Source organism: Biomphalaria glabrata, chromosome 7 (assembly GCF_947242115.1).
Source record: "Biomphalaria glabrata chromosome 7, xgBioGlab47.1, whole genome shotgun sequence".
Classification (NCBI taxonomy): domain Eukaryota; kingdom Metazoa; phylum Mollusca; class Gastropoda; family Planorbidae; genus Biomphalaria; species Biomphalaria glabrata.
The window spans coordinates 11,211,216-11,237,080 of record NC_074717.1 but is presented as its reverse complement, the minus strand read 5'-3'; the positions used below and the strand labels follow the sequence as shown (position 1 = coordinate 11,237,080).

Below are 25,865 nucleotides of genomic sequence, written 5' to 3'. Positions count from 1 at the left end.
TCACCATACAGGTCGAGAATTTTTGTTTTCCCAGACCTGTCGAGACGGAGATCAGCAAGTCTGGGGCAGTCAAACAGAGTATGAGGCACATTGTGATATATTTCAAGTTTTACTTGTCATTCTAAAAAGAATTCCATATGTACTTCTGAGCCATAGATTACAGTCAAAAGAAATATAAACAATTATTTTTATTACATTTTTAAAACTTTATTTGTAGTACACATTTTCTTGCTCAGTCATGCTCTGTGCACTCTAAACCACTCCCTTTTTCAAATATGTATTACATTAATGTTTCAACAATATTAATTAATTAAACCTAAGACATTCAATTCCTTGCTACATTTCAATCAGTCAATAGTAACATTCTGTTACTTCCTGCCCAGTCTTGTAATATTTCCATTTATCAAACGCTCAAGAAGAATGGACTGGTCTACAGGGTTCACATCTTTTAAGCCATCTTTGGTATTGTGAAAAGCCCAGGCTAAGTACTCTTGTATTTTGTCATGAGTGATCTCTGGGTCAACTATAGAGATTGCCCTCATCAAGTCATCAACCGAGACAGTGCTTAAATTTAAAAAAAAAAAAAAGAAAAATGCAATAACAATGATATTTTTATAGATTATTAGAATCACAGATGGTGAAAAGTGAATGTAAATCAAAGTCACAGTTAGGTCTTCAGAGATGTGAAATTTTGCTATTTTCATAAATCTTCAGACTCAAAGATATTCACCTAAATAATGCAACCTTTTATATTATAACAATAACATGAACTAGACAAATCATTATAGCTTGAGGCAAAACATGCTAGATTTACACAATGGTATGTCTAATGATAAATTTAGGTGATAATACATCCTATAAGTCATTTAGGTGATAATATGTCCTTAAAGCAATTTAGGTGATGATATATCCTATAAGTCATTTAGGTAATAATATGTCCTATAAGCCATTTTAAGGTATACTGATGTATGCAAACATGACATGAAGCTCTTCAAAATTGACACTAACAGCTTGGAAAAAGTGGCACTGAATAGATCCACATGGAGAGCGAGCATAAAGTAAGGGTCCCAGATAGCAGATGATGCCATACACAACAGTAGTAGAAAGAAGGGTGAAATAGCTATGGCATCTGGTGATTACAGATGCCCAGCCTGTGAACGCAGCTGTGTATTAAAGGTTGGCCTTTTTAGTCACACAAGAGGTTGCAAAGGGAAAAGATCATCTCTTGAGATTTAAAATGCCACAGAAATGAAGTAACATTTAGTACCTGTTGGCTTCCAACTGTTCCTTAATATCATTGATGTACTGCTCCTTTTTAGTCTTTAAAAATGTTTTGACTTCATCCAGGAATGGTCCTGTCTTACCCTCATCATCCTAGTTAATAACAAAACAAATAATGTTTGAATAAAAAAATAAAAGAACATTTTTATATGAAAAACAAAATTCAAGGGTAATAATTAATTCTATCATACTTGTCATTTCATCTATTTCTGTTTCTTTGGCCAATGGTTAACAAGTATGTTATGTGGCCAGCACAATAACCAACTGCCTTTACTTTCCTCAACTAATGTCAAATACCCAGGGGTGTCTTTAAAATCCCAAAATTCACCAAGTTTTGAAATCAAGATTCCTTTGGGTTGGCAATCAAACACTACTCAGCCACCACACCCAGGGAAGTTATTTCAACTTTGAATAACACAGGCAGTAATAACTTGTAATTAGCTGCATAAGACATAAGAATTGAATTAATGGATTAGGAATCTCAATCCTCACCTCAGTAAACAAACTCTTATAGTCTAAAGGCATTTCATCTGTGATCTCTAGTTCAACATTAGCAGCTTTAAACATGGTCATCTCCGCAGAAGAGTCATCCTCATTGTCACCTGACAAATGGAAAAACTCACGCAGGCATTTTTTGAAGTCCTCAGAGCCCAATGTTCCAACATTACCCAGCTCATTGTCCAGTTTGGTCATCTGAGTTAGCAGACCATGAATGGTCAAGAGTTGACTGTGAAATATTTCCTCATCAGCCTAAAATGTTTGCAAAAGCTCTTATTTTCAATTTAATATATACACTAATACAATGTCAATTAAACTGCAAATGGAGAGAGAGACTATTTAAGACTGTTTCTTATTAAAAGAAAATCAATAATAACTTTTAAAAGTTATTTATTTATTTAAATAGTTGAAAACTTCTTGATTAAAATTAAATATTTTTAATAATAAAATGTTCATTCAAAATATAGGCCTACTATAATATTGAATCTATTTATCTTAACCATCTTTATTCACATTAAATTAAATCAGGAAATATAAGAAAAGTTTGCTTTAAATTTTTCTGTCATTTAGAATACTATTACAGAAACAAGAAATTGGCTTATAATAAGATGAAAAAAAAAATTGTAATGTGAAACTGAAAGAGAGGTTTTCATGAATGTATAGTATAGTATTACAGTATAAGTCTATAGATTCTTTATCATTTACCTCTCCATTTAATACTCTGCCAAAGAGACCAATGACATCATCATGAGCAAATCTTTGACATGCATCATGAAGATTGTAGCCCCACTCAATCACAATTTGTTCCAAGGGGAAGCGAGTCTTCAGATAATCAAACAAAAACTCTCCCATGTTTTGACGTGTACCATCTGTTCTCTATCAAAATTGGTTAAAAAATATGAATTATACGTCAGTATATGCAGAGCTAAGTCTAATCAATAGATAAGCATTAATAATAGTTTTATAGGAGTTTTTCAACCACCATTTTCCTAATTAAAGAATCTTTATGTGTACATATTTAATGATAAAGACTGATAATTTGGGCTTTTATATAACAATGTTAGTATTCTTGCAGTAACATTTTGCAAACTAACACTTCTCATTTGTATTTTATTGTTTTTATTTTTGTTTCTGCCATTTTTCTAATTAGTTTCTATTTTATTGTTATTTTTATTTCTGCCATTTTTCTTATTAGTTTAATAAAGTTATTGACATGGTGGGATTGTAAAACAAAAATATCTCTACCATTTCAGTAGGTTTCTTTTATTGTTTATTGTTAGGCGCTTCCATAGATTCTCATGTACATAAACCAAATAGAAGTAACACTCAACATAATATGTAATCCAATAACACCAGCGAAAGGCCGAACAATCAATATAGGTTAGTCGGCGCTGATACTGAATGTCGAATCGTTGAATGTCAGCTAACTCTCTACATTTATCAAAGGCTTCCTATCTCTAATGCATTCTGGAAGTAGTCTGTTTATGTCAGCTGATATTTTGTTCTGTCTAAAACCTATTCTTATTTTTACTAGTCACGCCATTGTCGATAAGTCAAAACGTCCCCTATTTCTAAAAAATAATAAGAATTTTTTAATGATAATTTGCTAAAAAGAAACTGTTACCTCTGCATCTTTAACAGATTTTGTCCTCCAGATGTCTCTGACCAGCAGAGCTGTGTCTCTTTTACTTAGCCTTCTATTTCTGACTGGTTGGTCATGTCTTAAGTAGATTGGTACTTCTGCTCCAGTGCCCTATAAATCATATTCATGTTTATTCACTTATGTCTATTGAGGTACTATATGATTAGCTAGCACAGAAAGCAATATCTGTAAAAAGATTCATTAATTTTTAAAAAATTACTACCTGGGGATCAAAATAGTCAGCACCAACAGTATCCACAAAACCACCAACTTGTATTTCATTCAAGAGAACATCCACTAGCTCTGTACTACGTTTACCTTCTGAGAGTTGTTGCCAGCGTACACTGCCACCTTGGACATAATCAGCACATTTATCCCAATGTGGTCTGCAAATAAATGAAATCTGGTCATTATATTGGAACCTAAAAAACTTGCATTCAGAAAATATTTAGTTTCATATCTTCATGTTTTAAATACATTTTTTTAACCTGAAAAATAACATTGTCATTGTCGTTGTTCATTTATAACAACCTGACTTAAAGCAACATTATCTCAGAGATTCTTAAACTAATACCAAAATCAAATTTCTATACCCAACCAGTCATTATTCTTAAACTCATACCAAAATCAAATTTCTATACCAAACCAGTCAATATTCTTTAGCTGAGAGATTGTGATATAATTTTTTTTTTAATTTATAATACATTGTCTTCAAAATGTATTTATAATAAATTGTCTCCAAAATGTCTGAGTAAAAAACAAATGTATTACTTGAGAAAAATATTAATTTATTGTACACTACATAAACATCCACTTTACCATACTCCCACTAACTTCTGCTAAGAAAGCGTAAAAGGTTCAACACTTAGAAATTGTAAACATTCCTATTCTATGACCCAAAATTCCCTACAAAGTTGCAAGTTATGATGAAAGGGATGGACCACTTGAAGATTAAAAGTTACAACAGAGAAATAGTAAATATTTGAAAATATAGTGACAAGGTTATTTTAGTCTTCACTCCCTGATTCCATCCCAATATATCTCTCACAGTTTGTACAATGATCAGAAAAGAAAATTTAAAATGAAAATATTAAAAGCTCAGACCATTTTGATGCATAAATATATATATGAGTATAATAAAACCACTATGGTAAAGTTACCTAGGTGTTGAACTTCTCTTTAGTGTTTCTAGCTCTATATAAAACTCATCTCTCTTCTGTGTCACTTGTTTCTGTACATCCAGCAGGGCACTTAGAAATGAAAAGATGGACAGGAAAAAACAATGAACAGGTCAGAGATATGAGTTCCAAATGTTGCATAATTATGTAGCATATTAAGAAAGTTTGTAAATGATAAAGATAGTCATATATTGTCAAAAAAAGAGTGAAATATTTAGTTTTGATAATATCATTTGATATGATTGATATTTTTCAACACTTTAATAAGAAAATATTATTAAATTATTTAAAAAAAAACAAAGCTTATATTAAGCAAAATTGTATCAATTAGTTTGGATCAGTCATGCAATTAAATTTTTAATTGATCTAGGTTAACAATAAAAAGCATTTATAAAAAAAAAAAGGAAGGGGGAACGACCTGAATTTGAACTCATAGCTCAAGCCTCCTCAAGCCAACATAGTAACATAGAAGATTGTATAGTTATGTATTGTTTCTTATAGTCTCATCATATTTCATGTTTGTGTTCACTAAGACACAGATGATGACCTATAAAAGGGACTAATTCAGTTTATACCACTACTTCAGTCAAGTACAGTTTCTTTCCCTTGTTCAAGAAAAAATAATAATTACCAATAGCTAATTAATTAATAGGTAAATTTTCTTTATTGATTCTTGTGTTGTGAGGTAAAAGAAATAATTGTACAAATTTTCAGCTTGATCCCATTTTGGGTGTCGGAGAAATAACTTTTTACCAGACTGCCAGACATAGTGAGTTGATGTAAGTTTTGTTTTTAAAAAAATGCTTATTTTTTACATGTACGATAAAAATAATTATAATTATAAATAAATATAACTATCAAGATACTACAGAAGGATTCTATGCATCAACTATAACAACTACATCCCAAATGAGGAAATCTAAACAGGATCACAATGGCAACTGGATCACAAGATGACCTTCTGACCATTTTCCAAAAACACTAGCTAAGACTGTACAGCCATATCACAAGATCCACAGGGCTTGCAAAGACGTTTCTGAAGAGAACAGTTCCAGATAAAAGAAGGAGAGGCAGACAAAAAGTGATGGGGAAACAACATCCAAAAATTGGACAGGCCTATCAATGAAAGAGACTCTCAATCTGGCCAAAAGACAGATAGGAATGGAGAGAGAAAATCAACAGATCAAAAAGATCAAGGGACAGATGAAAATGAAGATGAGAGTATAACATTGCCAAGTTAAAAAGGCAAACAAATCTAAATATAAAATATGAACAATGATCCTGAAAAATTTTAATGTTCCTGAGTGATTTTCATTAGATCTTTAAAATATTTTTAAGGCTAATAATTTAGTTGTTTGCATACACAGTATACAATTTATATATATATATAAAAAAGATTTTCAAATGATGAAGTTCATTGATAAATTTTATAGTTGTGATAGGAAGTGTGACAGTGCACATCTTGAGAGAAATAAAATACAAACTAAAAAGAAATAAAGAACAGTTAGAGTTCCTCTTTGTTTTTAAATGTCTATCATTTCTCAGCTCACAGATCACTCTATAAGATGACTTTTCTTTCCTGTGTAAACAACACAAGAGCCCTTATACGCTACCTAATGTGAGACCTGGTACAGAAAGAACATGAATCTATCTACATCTACTTACTTGTACTCAGCTTGCATTTTTCTAAAATCTTGTTGAGATAACTCATATTTTTCTTCAAGTTCCTGTTTTAAAAAATGAATTTTCAATAAATTGTCTTTTTTCTTTCACTAATTATTAAAAAACTGTAAATACAAAATTATCTTCGTTTTTTTAAAGAAATTCTGTAACATATAAGATAAAATATCAACATAGTTTTGTTCCATAGGAGGCGCAGTGGCTGAGCAGTAAAGCGCTTGGCTTCTGAAGTGAGGGTCATGGGTTCGAATCCTGTTGAAGACTGGGATTTTTAATTTTGGAATCTTTGAGTGCTAGTCCACCCAGCTCAAATGGGTCCCTGACATTAGTTGGGGAAAAGTAAAGGTGGTTGGTTGTAGTGCTGACACCCTCGTTAACCGTAGACCAAAGAAACAGATGACCTTTGCATCATCAGCCCTATAGGCCACAAGGTCTGAAAGGGGAACTTTACTTTTTTTTTGTGTTCTATATAAATGACATCAAGGGCAAGCATAAAGAAGGGTTTGAGGATTGCAGATGATGAACACATCAAAAGTAGATGAAAATGTTGAAAATGCAGCAGTGTCTGGTGATTACACATGCATAAGCTGTGACCATGGTTGTGTATCAATGTTTGGTCTCTTTAGTGACAAGGAAAGTTGCATAGGGGGAGTATAGTATCAGAAGATGTTTGTTTGTAAAATGTTGACATGTTTCAAATGTTCATTCATATTTGAAGATAAATTCATCCTAGCCCAAACCTCCCACAGGATGACGGGGAGATGGCAGCAAGCAGGATAAAAATCTGGGACCATCAATACCATCCAAATGACAGTCCAGAGAGCACACCACACTATCAGGCACAGGTAAATGACATTTAAATGAAAATTTTCACATTACTTGTACAATAAAAGAAGAAATATTTTTTTTACAGCATAAATAATTTCAGTGTTAACCATTTAAAAATAGAATAACAACCTTAAATTTTGCTTCAAGCATTTCAAAATCTCTCCTGGGTATAACATCTCCATAATTGGCAATCATTTCATTCAGCCTCTTTGTAGCAGCAGTTTCTGCTTCTCGAGATTTTCTGTTGAGAAAAAACTCTTCAATGAACTTACTGGTACCATATTTCAGGCATAGGATTTTACTGGTTACTCATCTTAAAAGTAATTAATTAGCAAAACAAAACCTTATCTAAAATATAATAAAATTGTAAAAAAATACTTGCAAATATTACTCAAACTTCTTTTTTAAAAATGGTTAAATGAGTATAAAATCCTATGTAAAAGTTGTGAAAAAGTTTAAAGCCATGAAAATGGAATTGATTTCTTTACATGGCATCTGATAAGTAAGTATGACTGAATGCACAGATCAGCAGAGTACAAACTATCAAGCCAGGCACAGCAACGAGATAATGGAACACTATCAGTCAGATAGGGGTTGATTACAAATACAATTAATAATATATAGAAACATTACACTCACTGTAAAGCTATTTTCATAATGACAGGATCCTCTTCAGTGTCCTGATTCATCAGAGCTGCATTCTTGGAAGCAATGTAATCCTCTTGTTGGTATCTCAAATCATTGACATCTGCTACCAGAAGTTTGCGAGCATCACATTCATCTCTATACTTTTTGTATTCCTCTTCAAGTTTTTTCTGTCAGTGGATAAGATTAGATGAGAAACATACTTTGTACAGTATGGCATTTATAGTATTCTGCGGCTAATCATTCAAGCATAAGTTTTAATATTTTAATAGTTATAGAAAAAGAAATAAAAAATAATAAAAATAAATAAATAGTAAATAGATCATTTCTATCAAAATTATATTTGGAAAGAGTAATACATAAGCAAAATTCTAAGGATTAGATTTATACTTGATAGGCACCAAGCTATATGAGATATGGAACCCTTTATAAGTCAATATATTACATGTAAGTGCCTTATATGATTTTTAGTTACCTAATGCAATTCAGAAGTAAATATAGAAAGTGAAATAATACATCTTTAGCTTTAAATCACTACTATTCGTAACAACATCACTGTAACAATATTCTAGGTGCCCCCAAAAAGTGGGGTCTCTAAGTTATATCCTCTGTAGCCATTAATGTAAATCCTGCACTGACTATACTTTTGGAACAACTGCTGTAATGAAACCAGTTAAAGGACAGAATTTCTAAATATGAATTTTAATAAATCACTTCAAATGTGTATCTAAATGTAATCACTTCAGATCTAGCAGGTTAATATTTTCTAATTAAATGTACCTTTAAATTGTTCACTTGCTCTTTTAAATCTTCTTGCTCAACCATTAGATTTGATATCTGGCCATACAATTTTCTGTTCTCTTTCTTTAAATCAGAAATTTCTAAAATAATTAAAGATTGTTATTTTTTTTAAATATCTGTTTTTGATCAAAGAAAATAGAAAAGCAAAAAATAAAAAAGCTATATGAATTGTCTCAAAAACTACCAAATTCAATAGAGAAACAATGTAGTCCCAATAAAAAAATTTTTTGCAATGTGTAAAAGTACTTAGTCAATGAAACACTACATTGTTTAAGTTTGATTATAATTAAATATTTTTCTATTACATATTATTTTTTCAAATTAAATTTCAAAACAAAAGCGTATAGAAAATTGTTCAAGAACTCATTTCTAGTTTTGTTTAAGGTAAAAATTGGGAACAGCTATTAGAGGAGGATCTTAGGAGCGCCTAGTAAGTAAATAAAGGTTTTGTTTATACGTTTGTGTCTGGCTGGGGTGAGATATTGGTAGGGTAGGAAGTTATACAATACAATTATGTCCCCTCATTTAATATTGGCATGTTTTGTTGTGTACGATGTTCTTTAAGAGTTGTACATACTTGACAAACCTCTCGCAGGATGGCGGGGATGGCGACGGGCAGTGTACCAACTACTTTCCTTGCCAGTGAGGGGGAAATGGCGCCTGAGTTGATCTTTATACCGCTTAAGAGGGGCACCTCAGTTACGCCGTACTCCCTTAAGCTCGCCAAAAAAAGATCGCCTTAGGTATGTGTTCGACCCAGCGCAGATGTGGAATGTTGTGTTTCTATACTGTTCACAACAGCCTTCATCAGAAAAAGATTATTTGATAGGTAGTCCTGCCAGCGTATGCCCATTATGCAGTAGGGGGCACCTTTGATTGAAGCATTTTAGGAACCTTAGACGCCTTCTATAGAACATCCAGGTCTTATAGCCAAACAAAAGTTTGAAAAGTGAGGTGAGAACCACTGTTGGAAGACATAGATTTGTGTAGGCTACTGGAGCGACTTATTCCACCACACTCTGGCTTGGAGGCGTGCTTAAGCGCTACTTGCCTTAGCAGACGGTTATCAACTTCTCTTGAAAATGATGCATTATTGGATACTGAGCTTACCAGAGATGTAAAATGGTCTACAACGTTGAGATAGTGTCCTTTCACGGTGACCGTTGGGGCTGAGTAGGTTTTACTGGGTGACTTCTGAAACAGGACTTCCATTTGTTCATGATTTATTGTTAACCCAAAGGAAGTGGCACGTATACACTAATTTGTAAACGGCAAGCTGGGGATCATGTTCAGTGTGAGCAAGTCAGGCGCAATCATTGGAATAGAGAAGCTATGTGACGACCACCTCTTTTATTTTATTGTGGGACAATGGACGCCCAAGGTTGAACACATTGCGATCTGAGGGAACCTGTCTTAGATGCCTTCGTGCAGTCTCAATGGCGCAATGCATACGGCACTTGCTTAGGGTCCTGAATAATGCAGTAAGGATTGATTTGAAAATAGTTATGCCTTGTCGTAGGTTAAGTCGATCTTCTGGGGGAATGTAAAGTCTTTCGGGGAAAAAAAAGGAGGGAACTTCAGCTTCAACTAGCTTCGATTTATGTTGCCCTAGATTGCATTGTTTCAGATGCTTTCTTGATATTTCCGTCCCCACAGCATGCGCCAGTTTTGACGCGCTATTCATTTGGTAAGAATTTCTGCACTCCTCTGATAACTAAGACTTGTTTCTCCTTTTTTAAAGTTCTCTGAGAAATATAAATCCAAGATTTTTCGAAATACCCAGATATCATATTGTGAAACTGTACAAAAGAAATGTTAAGAAGAAAATTACCCAGCTAAATCCTAAATATAATACATCCTTGTAACAATCTTTTTTTTTCCTCTGGTGTCACACTCTTTATTTCAACCAGTCTTAAACTACAAGGCAAGGAAGGGTATCGTGAACTGTTTGTGAACTGTTTGTTGAGAAGTAGAAGGGTTTTGTCAACTATCCTACTGAAAAGAAAGTGACGATGCGAAAAAAAAACTTACACAGCACACTCCCACACATAAGCCACAGCTTAGGGAAGTAGAATAGATCTGGCATATCTACATTGACTAACATACCCTGCCTGCTGACTATCGAAACATGGAGATTAAAAATACATTGAAAACTTTTTAATTTTTTAATGTTGCAGTTTATTTGCTTTCTAAGGGAGATGATGTCGTAGGGGTAGGGTGGGTCTATTTGTCAACCTTAGCAACAAATACACCAGAGAATAGCGATATTATTGTACATTGCATACAACGGGTTATCTAATGAAAAAAAAAATCTAAAATTATATAATTGCCTAAATCACAAGTCGAGTATATTTTAAATATGTAAAAGTACGTTATTTAAAAGTATTTAAAAATCAAAATAACGCTCGATGCAGAAATGTTTCAACAACATTGTCAAGTTTTAAGCCAGAGCTAGAATAGTTAGATTCAAGAACAAAAACTCTGCCTTACCTCCTTTTTCATCTTCTCTTATAGCCATGATCTTCAGGTCACATTCCTCGGACATGGTCACTAGCATTTGCTGCAAAATATACAAGTCAAAGCATTAGCAATGTTATTTTGGATGTCTGCAGAAAAGAAACGGTAGGCCGCTGATCACACATGGGTCGAGAGGTACCCGTAGGCCTCGGTTCAAGAATATGATCGTATGTGAACCTCCTTCAAAAGTAATTAACGACTAACTTTCAACAGCCCTTCTTCTTCTTAATCCTGGGCACTCCCAGGGGAGCATAGGACTGCAAGCACACCTCTCCACTGAACTCGGTTCTGAGCAGCTTTCTTCATCTGCTCCCATGCCATTCCAGCATCCTCAGCTTCACTAACGGCTGACCTCTTTCAAGTTTGCTTGGGTCTGCCCACTTTCCTCTTTCCTTGCGGATTCCAATCAAGTGCCTTGCAAAATTGGTAGTTGGTTTTCGTATAGTGTGTCCTATCCAGCTCCACTTTCGCTTTTGTTATCTTTCAACGCCTTTGTGGAGCCCTATTCATCGAGTGTCCGGACTTAATGAACCCTCTTCACGCTATGGTTGCCACGACACTGGTATGCGCTTCGGACTGTCATCACTGTGATCGAAACTGCAGGAGGCTAAAACTAGGTCGTAATAATCTTCAGTCCTGAAGGAACGAAACAAACATTTGGAACAGAGCCTTACAGAGGGAGATGACAAAGTCTTGTATAGATATATGCATATAAAACACTGAACCATGATTTACAAATACAAAAAAAAAATAATAGAAAGATCATACCGACACAAAGATAAAGGAACATTTCATTTTCCATATGCTAGGAGAAATTCGTACATATGCTACTTGGGTTGCCTGAATCAGACAGAAAAATAAACGACTTGGCAGAGTTTAAATCGATAATTAACATGTAACTTACAATCTTCGGGCTCGTCGACAAGCCCTGTTAATATTATTATAAGATAGATCTACAATATTTTTGCGCACAATTAATACTGATTTAATTAATCAATTATTATTAAATAATAATATATTCATAATGTGTATTTTTATTTTAAAATACTTTCTGATACGGTATATTCTATTCTATGACGCTAGTTTCTTTCCTTCGTTTAACATGTCGACTTGTTTATTGCTTCATATTGACATGACAGCCAAAGGATTCGACTCCCATTGCAAACATTACTTTAGAATCTTGTAGATCTGATTTACAAATCTATAATTATCTATATTCACATATCTGGTGGAAACACAATAAGATTATAAGGTAAAATAAAAATACAAGTGAGCCAAATTTGTCGATCGAATGGAGCTGGCCAGTTTTGATATGGCACCAAAACATTTAGGTAGTGTTGCCTATAGATATCTTCTAAAGCGCCGCTTTAATATGTTCCACAGTTCAGTATCAAATGCGGAGTTCTTATGATGTAAATAAAATGATGCATGTTAAATAGAAATACTTTAATTTTCTGTTTTTAGTCTTTGCATTAAGGTCAATGTGTAAGAGTATGTGTTTGTACTTTGCAATCGCGTTTTGTGTAAAGCTATTCATGAGGCATTAATGCTTATAGTAAAAAGTTGCTTAGATGTGAATAAATTAACGATAGCTTGACCAAAGCTATTAAATGAGATTGAAAGATTACACTACATTAAAAAGGTGATGAGACCGCTAAAAAAAAGTGTCAAGACTAGAATGCATGAACGAATGAATAACTATTAAGGACAAGAGCATTATAAAAAGATAGTGTCGAAAACATCAAACGAGATGGATTTAAAAATCACTCTCAAATCGCGAGATCTGACTCAAGTCTTCAACTTGAAAGATAATGTCAATAAAACATCCATTTACATTACACGCAAACTCCATCGGTTGAGACCTTTATACGCTGAGCGTCCTTTTAATACAAATATATACTCTATAAAATATTGATAAGTCTATCTGTGCCTTCTCTTCTATTGAAGCTGTGTCAATATTGAAAGTAAAAGAAAAAAAAACTAAAATAATGCTCCATGAACTCCTGTTTGCTGTTCAGTGTTCATGAACCCACAGTTTTGATACCAAGGTGTGATTGGCGAGGGGGGGGGTGGGGAGGGAAAAGGTGATGGGTTTGGGCTCCTTCCCCCTCATTTAATTCATACATACATTAGAGAGGAGTGGATAGGCTTCAAGAGTCAGTGTAAACGTGTCGGTGGTCTGGAGGAGAGCTCAGTGCACTTGGGTTTATTAAATAGCTTGTTTTCTATGCTGAAGTGAGACGTTTGAGTTTCTGGGTCACGCCAAGCTCACCAATAGACTGGATAATTATTTCAATAGATTAAGTAGAGTACACTAGATTAGAATGGTAAGTTATTTTCTTGTGTACGTTGTTAAAATGCTTAATAGCATAACGAGAAGAATGAATAAACAATAAATACAATATTTCTTTTTTTTTTTCTCTTTTGGACCACGCGTTATTTCGCACACGAGTTTAAAAACAAAGTTATTTCTGTATTTGAACAGTTTTAAAACTTGCAACACAAAAAAAAAGCGCTTACGTGGTAAAGAATGTGCTAGACATCCATCAAAGCCGTAGACACGTCAACGGTTTATTGTTAAGTTGATCTTTTTTTTTTATTTAAAAGCCATGAGCTATCCAACTTTTTAAATAATAATAATAAAGGCGAATGTTTTCGGACCGAGGACAAGGAAGAGTGAAGATTTTACATTTCTACCCAGCAGTGACCTACATATTGTGTTGTCTTGGATGGTTGTTTTTCTTTTTCACTATGACATGATTTTTTTGTCTTACGTCAAATACAGGAGCAAAACCTGGACTTGTAAGCTACATTCATCGATTTCACAAAGACATTTGACTGAGTGAGTCGCGATGGCTTGTGGAGAATTCTATCTCGGCTCGGATGCCCTCCAGATTCATCGCCATTCTGAAGCAATTGCATGAGGGTCAAAAGAGTCTAATCAGATATAATGGTATTGGTATCTGTCAGCTCATTGTTCTATTGAGAATGGTGTGGTCCAGGGCTGTATGCTTTTTCCGACACTCGTTGCAATATTCTTTGGAGCAATGATAAAAAAAATCAATGTTTTGTTTATAAAGCAGAGGTTCTCATCAAACTTTTATATGGCTCTGAGACCTGGGTTCTCTATCGAAGGGATTTAAGACTCCTTCGAACCATCAAAGGTGCCTTCGCTTCATAATTGGTATACACTGGCAAGACTACATTACAAATAACTGTTCTGATGGAGGTCGGTGTGGACAGTATAGAAGCACTAATTACCATTGACAGCTGCGCTGGGTCGGACACAACCGGCATGGCAGACAACCGCATACCAAAGGCGATCTTCTTTGACGAGCTTAAAGGAAGACGGCGTAACAGAGTAGCCCCCCGTAAGCGCTATCAAGATCAACCTAGGCGCCATTTCGCTCTCGCTAGCATAGAGGGAAGTAGCTGGCAGCAGATATCATCTAAAAGAAAAAGTTGGAGAGCTCTCACAAAGGCTGCTGGAAGACTGGAAAAAAAACTTAAATAGACCGCCAGCGGACAATAGCTTTGTCTGCACGAGATGCGGGAAAATATGCAGGTCGCAACTGGGTTTGCGTAGTCATGTGAAACACTGCACTCATTCTTAATCTTCGGAATCGAAGACATTACCATTATTATTACTATTATGACAAGTCTATAGCATAGACGTACATCAGCACTTAGTCAGTGATGGCAATGCCTTTGCCTGCTCACTGAGCAAGGGTTTTAATCCCTGTCAATAGTGGATTTTTGGATACGAAATTTTAGGATGGTCACGTGTCCACCCAAATCAACACTTGGCATCAGTTAGCAAAAAAGTTAACCATCGTTCTGGGCACTTGATACCTTTGTAGACTAATGGTCCAAGTGCACCCGCTAAATAGAGCAGAGGATCAAAATCAAAAGTGATTCATCCATTAGTTAGCTCTACATCTCAATAGAAACAAGTAAAGTTAACCTTTTAGACCTTGTGGTACATCTATTTCAATGGGCAATGCTAATGTGGCCAGCACAATCTCATTCCCTTTCCCCAACTGTCAGGTATCCATTACAGTTTGTTGGATTCAATCAATCTTCACCGAGATTTTAATTCGTGATCCCACGGTTTGGAAGTCAAGCTCTTTACCTCGCAGCCACAACGTGAAGATGTTCTTCTAGTTTTTCTTGATGGTGCTATTCAAATCTAATTGAAACATATTTGGCTAGCTCAGGTTACATTTACTTACGAATGTGTTACTCTACTTTGATTATCGGTGCCCCCCCCTCCCCAAAGATCATGAACGTAATTCGTTCAGTTCCTAAAATTAATGGGCAGAGTAGCGCCAACTTTAAAACATTCAAACACAGAAGAGTAGTTAAAGTAAAGTTCCCCGTTCAGACCTTGCGACGTATAGGGCAGATGATGTTTCTATGACCAACGGTTAACGAGCAGATTGTCATGTGGCTAGCACAACGACCAACAGCACTTTACGTTCCCCAACTAAAGTCAAATACCCATTAGATTTAAGTGAATTCACGGGCGCCCTAAAAATCGCGAGATTTAAAATCCCAGCCTTCACCGAGATACAAACCTAAAACCCCAGGTTTGGAAGCCAAGCGCTTAACCATTCAGCCACAGTGAGGGGAAGATATTCTATGAACTCGGGGAAACGAGCACTTGTTTAGCGGTTACACTTTTACTGTCATGAGATTTCAAAGAAGAACAAAGCGGTATAAATATGCCAGATAATGAAAGTATTTTTGATAGAGTTAACCTATCAGAGGACAGTGACTGGATTCTCTCTCTGTGGCATTTTACGTCTCGAGAGACGATCTTTTCTTTTTGCAACTTCTTGTGTGACTAAAGAGGCCAATCCTTGATACACAGCTGCGATCGCAGGTTGGGCATATATAATCACCAGGCGCCGTTGCATTTCCACCCTTCTTTCTGCTTCTGTTGTGTATGACATCTGCAATCTGTGACCCTTCCTTTATGCTCTCTCTCCATGTGGATCTGTCCAGTGCCACCTCTTCCCAGTTGCCAGTGTCGATTTTGAAGAGCTTCATGTCGCGTTTGCATACATCCGTATAACGTAAAAGTGGGCGACCAGCAACTCTCCTGACTTCTATTAGATCGCCATACAGGATGTCCTGTGGAAGTCGACCTACTGGCATTCTACGAACGTGGCAACGCCAGCCAAGGCGTCTGCTGCTGATAACAGAGCGGATGTCCTGGCATCCTGCTCTTTGTAGCACTTCCTCATTGGTTATCTTATCTTGCCACCTTATTTTAAAGATCCGCCTTAGGCATCGGAGGTGGAAGACATTCAGTTTTTTGTCCTGCCATGAGTAGGTTGACCATGTTTCACTTCCGTACAGCAAGGTGCTCAACACACAGGTCCGGTAGACTAGGGCTTTAGTACTGCTAGTCAGCAATATGTTGACCCAAACTCTTTTCTCCAACCGTGACATGGTGGCCATTGCCTTGGCTATCCTGTTGTTTATGTCTTTATCCAGTAGAGTGTTGTTGGATATGATGGAGCCAAGGTAACAAAAGTGATCAACAATTTCTAGTGGTTGGCCATTAATGCTTACTTGAGGTGCAGTGTTTGTGTTTCAGCTACAGTCCCTGGTTGACAAACTATCTGCTGCTTGCCAGAAGTTCGGCTTAAACATCAGTCAAAGCAAGACTAAGATACTTGTCCAAAACACAAACACAAGTGACTGGATTACTCTGTACCTTATTCTATAGCAAGACTGGGGAAAAGGGGACACTCAGAGGCACTAAAAAAGTTTTGATAACGGTTCTCCAGGAGCCTTATTTAAATAGAAGCTCGCTTTGAGAATTTAGATAAAGTGTCAAGATTTCGAGGGCGTGGCGGCGTCTAAAAGTTAAACAAGTATGGGGATCGAAACAATGAGAGTTAGGCTACATGTAGATAAAATTGATTGCAGTGGAGCTTAACTTTTACCTGTATGAGAACCCTGTGAATTTGCGCCTAAAATATATTTACGAGTGGAACCAAGCTTTTGGGGCTTCATTCTGCAAAGTGAGCAGTAGTTTCGGATGGCCGAATAGCGCCGGATATGGTCCGCATGCCTTAATTTTGTCATTATTGTTTTATTGCATGTAACTTGAAAATTGTCTAATTATTTCCACAGAGTAGCACATACCTTGTCCTTGTGATTCTCATTGTGTGTGCTTACACAACTGAGGCAACTCAATCCAGTTTCTGCAATATCAAGGCCTCTGGACTATATGCAGATCCCAAAGACTGTTCCAAGTTTTACAGTTGTCTAGACTCTATCACATTCCAGCTCCTATGTCCTACGGGACTCTACTTCAATGAAGTTCACAAAGTCTGCGACTGGCCAGTCAATGTACAGTGTCCTAAGGCACCCCAAGTCGATTCAACTACAACAGTCACCAGCGTTTTTAGTTCATCTGTATTGCTTTCAGCGTTGACAACACTACCCGAGAGGTCTACTAGGACCGATGCAGACGTCACTGTAAGCTGGACAGCTCCCACCACAGATACAATAACATCTTCTTCCTTATATACCAACATAGGAAGCGTTTCAACTGCAGCTCAAACTATCAACTACACAAAGACTGCACATGGCGATCAAGCAGTCACAACCACCATGTCTGGACTAATTGTCCCCTCGCTAATATTCTGCAGCGACAAAAGAGACAGCCTATACGCAGACCCTATGGACTGTGGTGGATTTTACCAATGCCACAGAGGCTACACATATCATTTCCAATGTGGCCAGGGGCTTCTATTCAATGCACTGTATCAATACTGCGATTGGCCTTACAACGTGAAATGCGGGAAACAGCAGACGGGGCAGTCTGAGACACGCGTAGAAACAAACTTTCAATACTCGAGCAGCACCGTGAGAACAGGGCCATGGTCAACTTCGTCAGCACCTAGGGCGTCAGGGAGCTCGTCCCCCGGATGTGGAAAAATTGTCTGCTATGTCTCCAACTGGTCTAAATATAGATTTGGAGACGGCAAATTCACTGTGGATAACGTCAACCCCAACCTGTGCACTCATGTTATTTATAGCTTTGTCAAACTCAGTGGCAACAGATTAGTGCCTATAGAACTCACTGATGAGCCCAGTGAAGGGGATGTTGGCAACTTTGCTAGAATAACACGACTGAAGATGCTGAACCCCAAACTCAAAGTTCTTCTAGCCGTTGGTGGTTGGTCTTCCTCTTCGACAGACTTTTCTCTTATGGCATCCTCTAAGGAAAGCAGAGAAGAATTTGTAACAACAATAGTGCAGTTCTTGAGACAGAGAAACTTCGATGGTTTAGACTTTGATTGGGAGTACCCAGCAAATGAAGCTGAAAAAGAACTTCTCACTCTTCTGTGTGAGAAAATTCGAAACGCTTTCGAATTGGAGAGTCAAGGCGAAAGTCGACTTTTGTTGACAGTGGCTGTGTCGGCAGGTAAATGGACCATTGATACTGCCTACAATATTCCCAGGATGTCCACAGCTGTAGATTTCTTCAACCTCATGACCTATGACCTGCACGGTCCATGGGAACAGAAAACAGGACACCACAGTCCCCTTCTGCCAGGAAGCTGGGAACAAAGCTACGAAGCCTACCTCAACATCGATTGGGTGGTCAAGTACTGGGTCAGCCAAGGGGCACCCAAAGCCAAGCTGGTCATTGGCTCTCCCCTGTACGGAAGAACATTTACACTAGCCGACATGAGCAACACGGGGGTAATGTCCCCTACATTTGGTGGCGGAAGCCCCGGGCCATATACCAATGAAGCGGGCTTTCTGTCTTACTACGAAGTATGTCAGAGACGAGGCGGACAAGCACACGAGTATGTCATAGAAAGTCAAAAAGCTCCATACATGGTCTATGGGAATCAATGGATAGGCTACGACAACCAGGTCAGTCTGAGAGAGAAGGTCAGATACATCAGACAGAATAACTATGGAGGCATCATGTTATGGGAGCTATCTTTCGACGATTTTAACGGCTCGTTTTGTCGAGAAGGAAAGTTTCCATTGTTGACTGCTATAAACGACGAATGCTATAACTAACATTTTCCTTTACTAGCACAATTTTGTTTAAGAATTTACTTAAAATTGTTTTATATCATTTTAACATAATGGCATGTCAACATTGTTGTTTTTTCTCGGAAAAAGTGTTTCATGGATAATTATTAATCGTTTTGTAAACATGTACCCTCTTTCTTGAGATAGTAGGCCAAATGGAGATGCAACCGGATTCCCTTTTTATCCAGAAAAGAAGTCAGGGAGAGGGCTGTAGGTTCCAGCAGCGGGGCCTTTTTCTCGTAGTAAAAAGTGGTTGGACGGGTGGATACTGAAGTGTTTTCTGGCAATATGATGGGACTATTCATCCTGATAAAAAAAAAGTCGTAGGTCAAATTAAGTAGGCCTTTAATACAGAAGGAGGCAGCCGTAAGGTAATCTTTGTAGTAAGTAAGACGTCTTGCAGCGTCACTTTTTTGTTTCTGACACACAAAACCATCAACCTACAACAGTCAAGTAAAACTTCTAATATTCTGTCACAAGAAAATCTAGAAGAATCGCGGTCACGATATCGGAGACGTTTTGAAACGTCTTCTTCGAAAGATTTGGATTCAATACTGTTGCAGACACCTCTCATATCTTAAAAAGTCCTCATAAGAAGATGAAGTGACGTCTCATACTTAGAATATTTTAGTTTTAAACTTGTGATGATATTATCATTTTACTTGATTAAGATTTAATTTGTTTGGCTTGATAAATGTAGGCCTAGTGCAAGTATTACACTTTATTGAAAATTGTATTTCTATGATACAATTTAACATTATTGAGATTATTGAATTAAAGTATTCAAGTTCATTCACCAAATGGTTCCACATGTGCTTATTTTAGTGACAATCTCATATTAAGCTTGAGTGCAATAAAAGATTAGATAAATCCAATCATGACATCTGACATTTACACACATTCAGTAGAACTAAAAGCTTCTTTCTAATTATGGTTGGCGGTAAAAAAACAAACAAAAGTAATAAATTGAGGCCAGTAAACATTAGTAGAAAACACCAAAGTGTGGTGAGTGGACAGAAAAATATAGAAGTGCAGATCTCAGAGAGGAAGTGGAGATGGATTGGTCACACCCTTAGAAAAGATACCAGCAACAGAGCTAGGCAGGCCTAGAGTGGAACCCCCAAACAAAAGTAATAAATTGAGGCCAGTAAACATTAGTAGAAAACACCAAAGTGTGGTGAGTGGACAGAAAAATATAGAAGTGCAGATCTCAGAGAGGAAGTGGAGATGGATTGGTCACACCCTTAGAAAAGATACCAGCAACAGAGCTAGGCAAGCCTAGAGTGGAACCCCCAGGGAACAAGACGCAGAGGAAGACCAAAAAGAACATGGTGACTTAGTGTACTTGAAGAAGCAGAGAAGACCGGAAACAGCTGGGAAACCATAAAAAAACTAGCAAGAGACCATGGAGAGTGGCGTGTTTTTGTCGAGGCCCTATGTTCCATGAGGAGCTCAAAGGAGTGATGATGATGATGAGTAAACAATAGGAATGGAATGATAAACAGAAAGACAACTTCACGCAATTAAAAGCTTAAACACAACCCAGTGACTAATTAGACATTTTACTTGTTAAATAATACAGACAACAACCACACACAAAACAAGGTTACAAAAGACAGTTTGTGTGGAAACACAAACTCAAAATCGGCCCCCGAAGAGGTCCACCCAGGCAGGCTTCAATATTTTCAGAAAGAACATCCAAATGAAATTATATCAAAGACAAATGAGAGATAAGAATGGAGAAAGAAGGTAAACAGATCTTGTGTAGTGCCCCAACGGTCCCGCAAATCAAAGGATAGGTGTAAGTGAATGTAAAGTTAGATGTGAACCTGGCCTAACTAGTTCCCCTTTTAGACCTTGTGGTCTATAGGGCAGATGATGTAAAGTTCATCTGTTTTTGTGGCCTACGGTTAGCGAGGGTGTCATGTAGCCAGCACAACGACCAACCGCCTATACTTTTCCCCAACTAATGTCAGGTACCTATTAGAGATGAGTGGACTCAGAGGCGCCCAAACATTCCAAAGTTGAAAATCCCAGTCTTCACCAGGATTCAAACCCGGGACCCCCGGTTCGGAAGCCAAGCGCTTTACCGCTCAGCCACCGCGCCTCCCCTGGCCTAACTGATGTCTTATAATTGATCTAATTGTTTTGAAAAGGCTCAATCTCTTATTCAAATCCTCAAATAAAATTTAAAAAAAAAAAAAAAAAAAAAAATTTCCGCTAAAAAAAAAAATGTTCATAAAATTGAAGTTTATTTTAAATTAGGTCTAACTTATAATGCATACTAATTAGCTTTTTCTCTTTAAAAAACTGCTTGCATAACTGATTTTAAAAATTAGATTTTTTGCTTTCAGAAAAAAAAAAGTAGCCGTTGCATCAGAACTTTGAATGGTCTAAAATATTGTGATGTCGGATTTTCAATATCTTTTCTAGTTTATGAGATCTAAACGGGACGGATGGACAGACGGTCAGACATTTCGCACAAAACTAATAGCGTCTTTTCCCCTTTCGGGGGCCGCTAAAAAAACAAACATTCACTCACTTTGAGAGGTTCCAGCTGTCTAATTTGTTGTCTCTGGTGTGCTAACATCATTTCATATTCATTTTTTATAGTTGATAACAAAGGTCTGTATGTTTTAAAGTCTTCAATCAGGTATTCAAATACCTCACGATGTGCCTGTTAAGTTTAAAAAACAAAGTGCTTTAAAATTATAAATTTTCATAGCACTTTTTTTTTTAGCTTTTTCAAAATATGAATGAAGAGCACATATTTTATGTCACTAACTGCATGTCTAAAACAAATTGTAAAACTAAAGAAAGCTTGAATTTTTTTATTGAATGATAATTACTTACAAAAAGCTTTATATTATTAAAGGTAAAAAAAAACAACAGATGATTAAATTTATTATAAAAATATTTTTTTATACTATGTTATAAATTGCTAAAATAATCAAAGTGTTAAATGTAAAGTCTCCCCACCAATTACAGAATCAAAATAAAGAAAGTTTAATTTGTATTTACTTGGAGTCGGAGCTCGCTAGGTTGAACATCTGTCACACCCAGAGCTTGTAGTTCTTTCTTCAAGAAGGTCTCAAGCTGCTCCAGAAATCTGGGTTTTGGAGTGATCTTCCCCTTTTCATCTTCTTTTACCAACATCAGGTTTTTATTTTTGTTGAGCACAGCCACAGTTGTGGATGTGGCTAGACTGCTGGCATGTGCTGGCCATGTGTCTAGCTCCCCAGCTTGGGTATCTACATAGGGCTATATAAAAAATCAATAGAATATTATCTTGAATGATAAGAAATATGTTGTTGCTACTAGTATCTAGTTAGCAGGGATACTTATGTGAATGTTTTATAATAAACATATATATATATATTACATCATCTGTTGGTCTTTAAGGTGGTCGACATAACAGAGGTGCCCCACTGAAATGCTTTAAAGACCAGCTTAGGCCCCAACTTGCCTTAGCTGACATAGAAGAGAGCACCTGGCTGCTTGCGCCTCAGAACAAAACAGCTGGAGGTCACTCACAAAGGCTGTGGGATGGGATACACATTTGAGACCAAAAGAAAATCTGCTGCAGAGACAGACAGCGAAAAGAAAATCTTAATCGACCACCGGCGGACAATGGTTATGCTTGACATTGATGTGGCAAAATAAGTAGGTCACAGCTGGGGCTGTATAGCCACGGGAAATACTGCATTCATCCTCGTACTCAAAGACAAGACTTATTATTACATATTATTAAATATTATATAGTTAAATTAATATAATATATATATTAAAGTATATGAATTTAAAACTGTTATTTCTTGAACAGTTTAAGTACCCTTTCCAGACCTTGCAATCTTAGTGTGGATGATGTAAAGATGTTGAAGTTCAGTAACTATTTTATTTATTTTCATTGATGATTAAATATCTTATAGTTTTATAATTTACTTATGATTCACTTTTTTTTTTACATTTAACTCTTTAATATCCTATACATCATATGTTGGCTTACTTTTAGTGCTCTTGGAGAAGGTAATGCATGCAGTTTGCCATTGACCCTGTAAGATGGTCCTTCAAGTCTTTCTAAAAGATAAGGAGTGCTTGTAGAGCTGTACAACAGAAAACAAATTAACAAATAATGATATAACCATTGTATACCATGTAGTTAAGCCAAGAGAATGATAATGAAAACATGTGTCCAAATCTGACCTAAATTAAGGATTAAATGACCAGTCAGTGGATTTGATGGTTTTTATTATGTAAACATTAAAATTAAATAAAGAACATGTATTCTCCACCTCAAAAATGTTATTAGCTTGATAAATATGCTCTTATATATATGTATTGAGCTTGGCATTTTACACATTAACAAACGATAAGAAGAAGCTGGATGAAGAGCGCTTTATATTTTTATTCATAAAAAAAAATGATGCATTCATTTTAGATGACTAATATTGTCAAATATTGTAATATTTTTTTCCTTCACTGGAAAAACCTAAATAGGTTCCAGATTAAGGGGATTTTTCTAGACCCATGATGCATCAGCCAATCATATCCCATATATCATGTTTCTAAGGAAACACATGTGTTTCACTTCTTTTCTGTCAAATAAACCAAAGTAAAATAAATGAGAGGTGAGTGATCAAAGTTATGATTAAAAAATAGTTACATAGACAGTCACACACAAAAATCTTAAAATAAATAGAATATTCACAAGACAAGACATTTTGACCAGGATCAATAATGAAATAATTGTTAACCATCTTCACTATCATCCTCGGGCACGACATGGCCTAAATTTTGACGATGTGCAAAAACTCAAAACTCACTATCATCCACCTAAAAGCTCAGTAGGCCTATGCCTGAAATGATGTAATTGATCAGTAATCCTTGTCCATCAGTAGCATACTCTGTCAACTTAAAAAGAGGGAGGCAAATGTAGTGTATGATTACATTTTTTTTTTGGAAACCAAGATGAGAGAGTAAAATAAGAGATCTAGAATCTTGATCTACTTGGAATGGAAAAATCAATCAGCCTGTTAAACAGGTAGCTGTCTGTCAATTGCATTTAGATCTACCTCTAGATAATATATACACATATGACTATAATAGGAATAGTAGCTATGAATAAATGACTTCTGTCTAAAAGTAGATGTAGTCCATCCTGTCCTGGTCCAAATTAGAGTTTACATCAAGATCGCATATCATCTTTTTTTAAGTAACGTCTGTATTATATAAGATCTAACAGAAAATTACATGAATTTAAAAAATAACACTTTTAAAATATGATTTATTGATATGAGTGGTCCATGTTAAAAGCTGCATATCATCTAGAAAAACTAGAAAATGATTACAGTGATAGTGAAATGGAGGTTGACTACGACGATCATCTAGATCTAGATGAAATCAGTACAGTTACAGTAAATGAAGACATTATAATGACTAGGCCCTATATCTACATCTGTACCAGCACCAGGCCCATCGAAGGAAGGAGGGGTCTACATGCTTTGAAGACTGCCATACCAAGAAAGAATTTAGGAAATATTCAATTAAAGATACTACTACATTTAAAAAGTTTTAATACCAGTAGTTTGTTTTTGTTCATGCTTGTGTAAAGTGTAATTTTTCCTCAGGAGCCAAGGGGAGTAGGAAATTAAGAGCAGGAAACTGAGAGTTCAAGGGGTTAATAAACTTTTATAGGAGAGTGGAAGTATAGTTGTTTACTATAGAATAATTTACTATATAATATATATATTACCTTTACTATTTTAGCATTCAAAGTGGCCGGGGGTCGATCTCCACTTACTTAATACTTAATTCGTTATAAAGATTTAATCTAGATCTGTTGTAGGCCTACTCATCTACTAATCACTCATGTACTCTACATTATAGTATATCATTATAGATCTATAATTTTGTATCATCTATCAATTTTATGATCTAATTTTTCTATGTTAATAATTAATAGTATTAATATATGATGTATGATCTAATCTAATCTACTAGACTCGAAATAAGAGTAGATCTATTCTATGTAGTCTAGTATAAACTTATAATAAACTACAGACTATACTATAGACGTATAGACGACAGTATAAATTATAAATTAATAATAATGATAAATAATGTTGTTTATGATTGTTTTAATACTATTATTATTATACATTATAGTTATAGTATTAAGTAAAAGAACCTAGATCTAGATCGAGACTAGTCTAGTGACAGTCTATAATATTCTAGTCTCGTAAACTAATACCAAAATGTTAAGTTGAGCTAGATTTTCTATTACCCAGATAATGGTGGGAGCCTTGCTAAAGCCATTCATTGATAGACGTGCTTAAAATGTAACCATTCTCATATTGTTTACACGAAAAACCCGACTGCCATATTGTTTTGCTATGGTAACTTGAATCGAATCACTCCAATCATTTGAGTACTCTGTTGCACTGACATATATGTAATGAAATAGGTCGAGTAGATGTAGAAGTCTAGATTAGATTTGATTAGATTTGTTTTTCTATAATTTATATCCATGTCTAATATAGATCTATCTAATAGGTCTTGTTTTTTGTCAAAGTGTAAAATTTTCGATGCAACTATGTAGATCTAATAGTCTAATAAATAGGCCTACGATAAAACTATAACAAGTAATCAAGGGCCAGGAAATTTATGAAAGCTTAACCTTAACCCATACACTTAGGCCACTCGTTAAAGTATTTCTGTGGCAT

The 25,865-nt window shown here is 35.8% G+C and overlaps 2 protein-coding genes across 2 annotated transcripts; one reads left to right on the top strand and one right to left on the bottom strand.

Moving 5' to 3' along the window:
- Positions 1 to 175: 175 nt before the first annotated feature.
- On the bottom strand, positions 176 to 25,573 carry LOC106062210 (translin-associated factor X-interacting protein 1-like). The gene is made up of 16 exons (XM_056035097.1): positions 25,427 to 25,573; positions 23,150 to 23,246; positions 22,165 to 22,404; positions 21,686 to 21,820; positions 11,044 to 11,113; positions 8,533 to 8,633; positions 7,747 to 7,922; positions 7,237 to 7,348; positions 6,265 to 6,326; positions 4,582 to 4,671; positions 3,645 to 3,807; positions 3,404 to 3,532; positions 2,485 to 2,655; positions 1,774 to 2,031; positions 1,268 to 1,374; positions 176 to 564 (listed from the first exon to the last, which is right to left on the bottom strand). The coding sequence occupies exons 1-16, from the start codon at positions 25,456 to 25,458 to the stop codon at positions 369 to 371; spliced, it is 2,139 nt and encodes a 712-aa protein (XP_055891072.1). The 5' UTR covers positions 25,459 to 25,573; the 3' UTR covers positions 176 to 368.
- On the top strand, positions 13,224 to 21,319 carry LOC106058950 (chitotriosidase-1-like). Its single transcript, XM_056035098.1, has 2 exons — positions 13,224 to 13,397; positions 17,218 to 21,319. Exons 1-2 carry the CDS (start codon positions 13,395 to 13,397, stop codon positions 19,126 to 19,128), a joined length of 1,914 nt encoding a protein of 637 aa, XP_055891073.1. The 5' UTR covers positions 13,224 to 13,394; the 3' UTR covers positions 19,129 to 21,319.
- Positions 25,574 to 25,865: the final 292 nt, after the last annotated feature.

Excerpts from the sequence above, each read along its gene's own strand:
- LOC106062210 (XM_056035097.1), bottom strand. The coding sequence starts at position 25,458 with ATGGCTTTAGCAAGGCTCCCACCATTATCTGG. Across the intron at positions 21,821-22,164 it reads CTAGCGAGCTCCGACTCCAA|GCACATCGTGAGGTATTTGA; the intron begins GTAAATACAAAT and ends TAAACTTAACAG. Across the intron at positions 2,032-2,484 it reads GCAGAGTATTAAATGGAGAG|GCTGATGAGGAAATATTTCA; the intron begins GTAAATGATAAA and ends CAAACATTTTAG.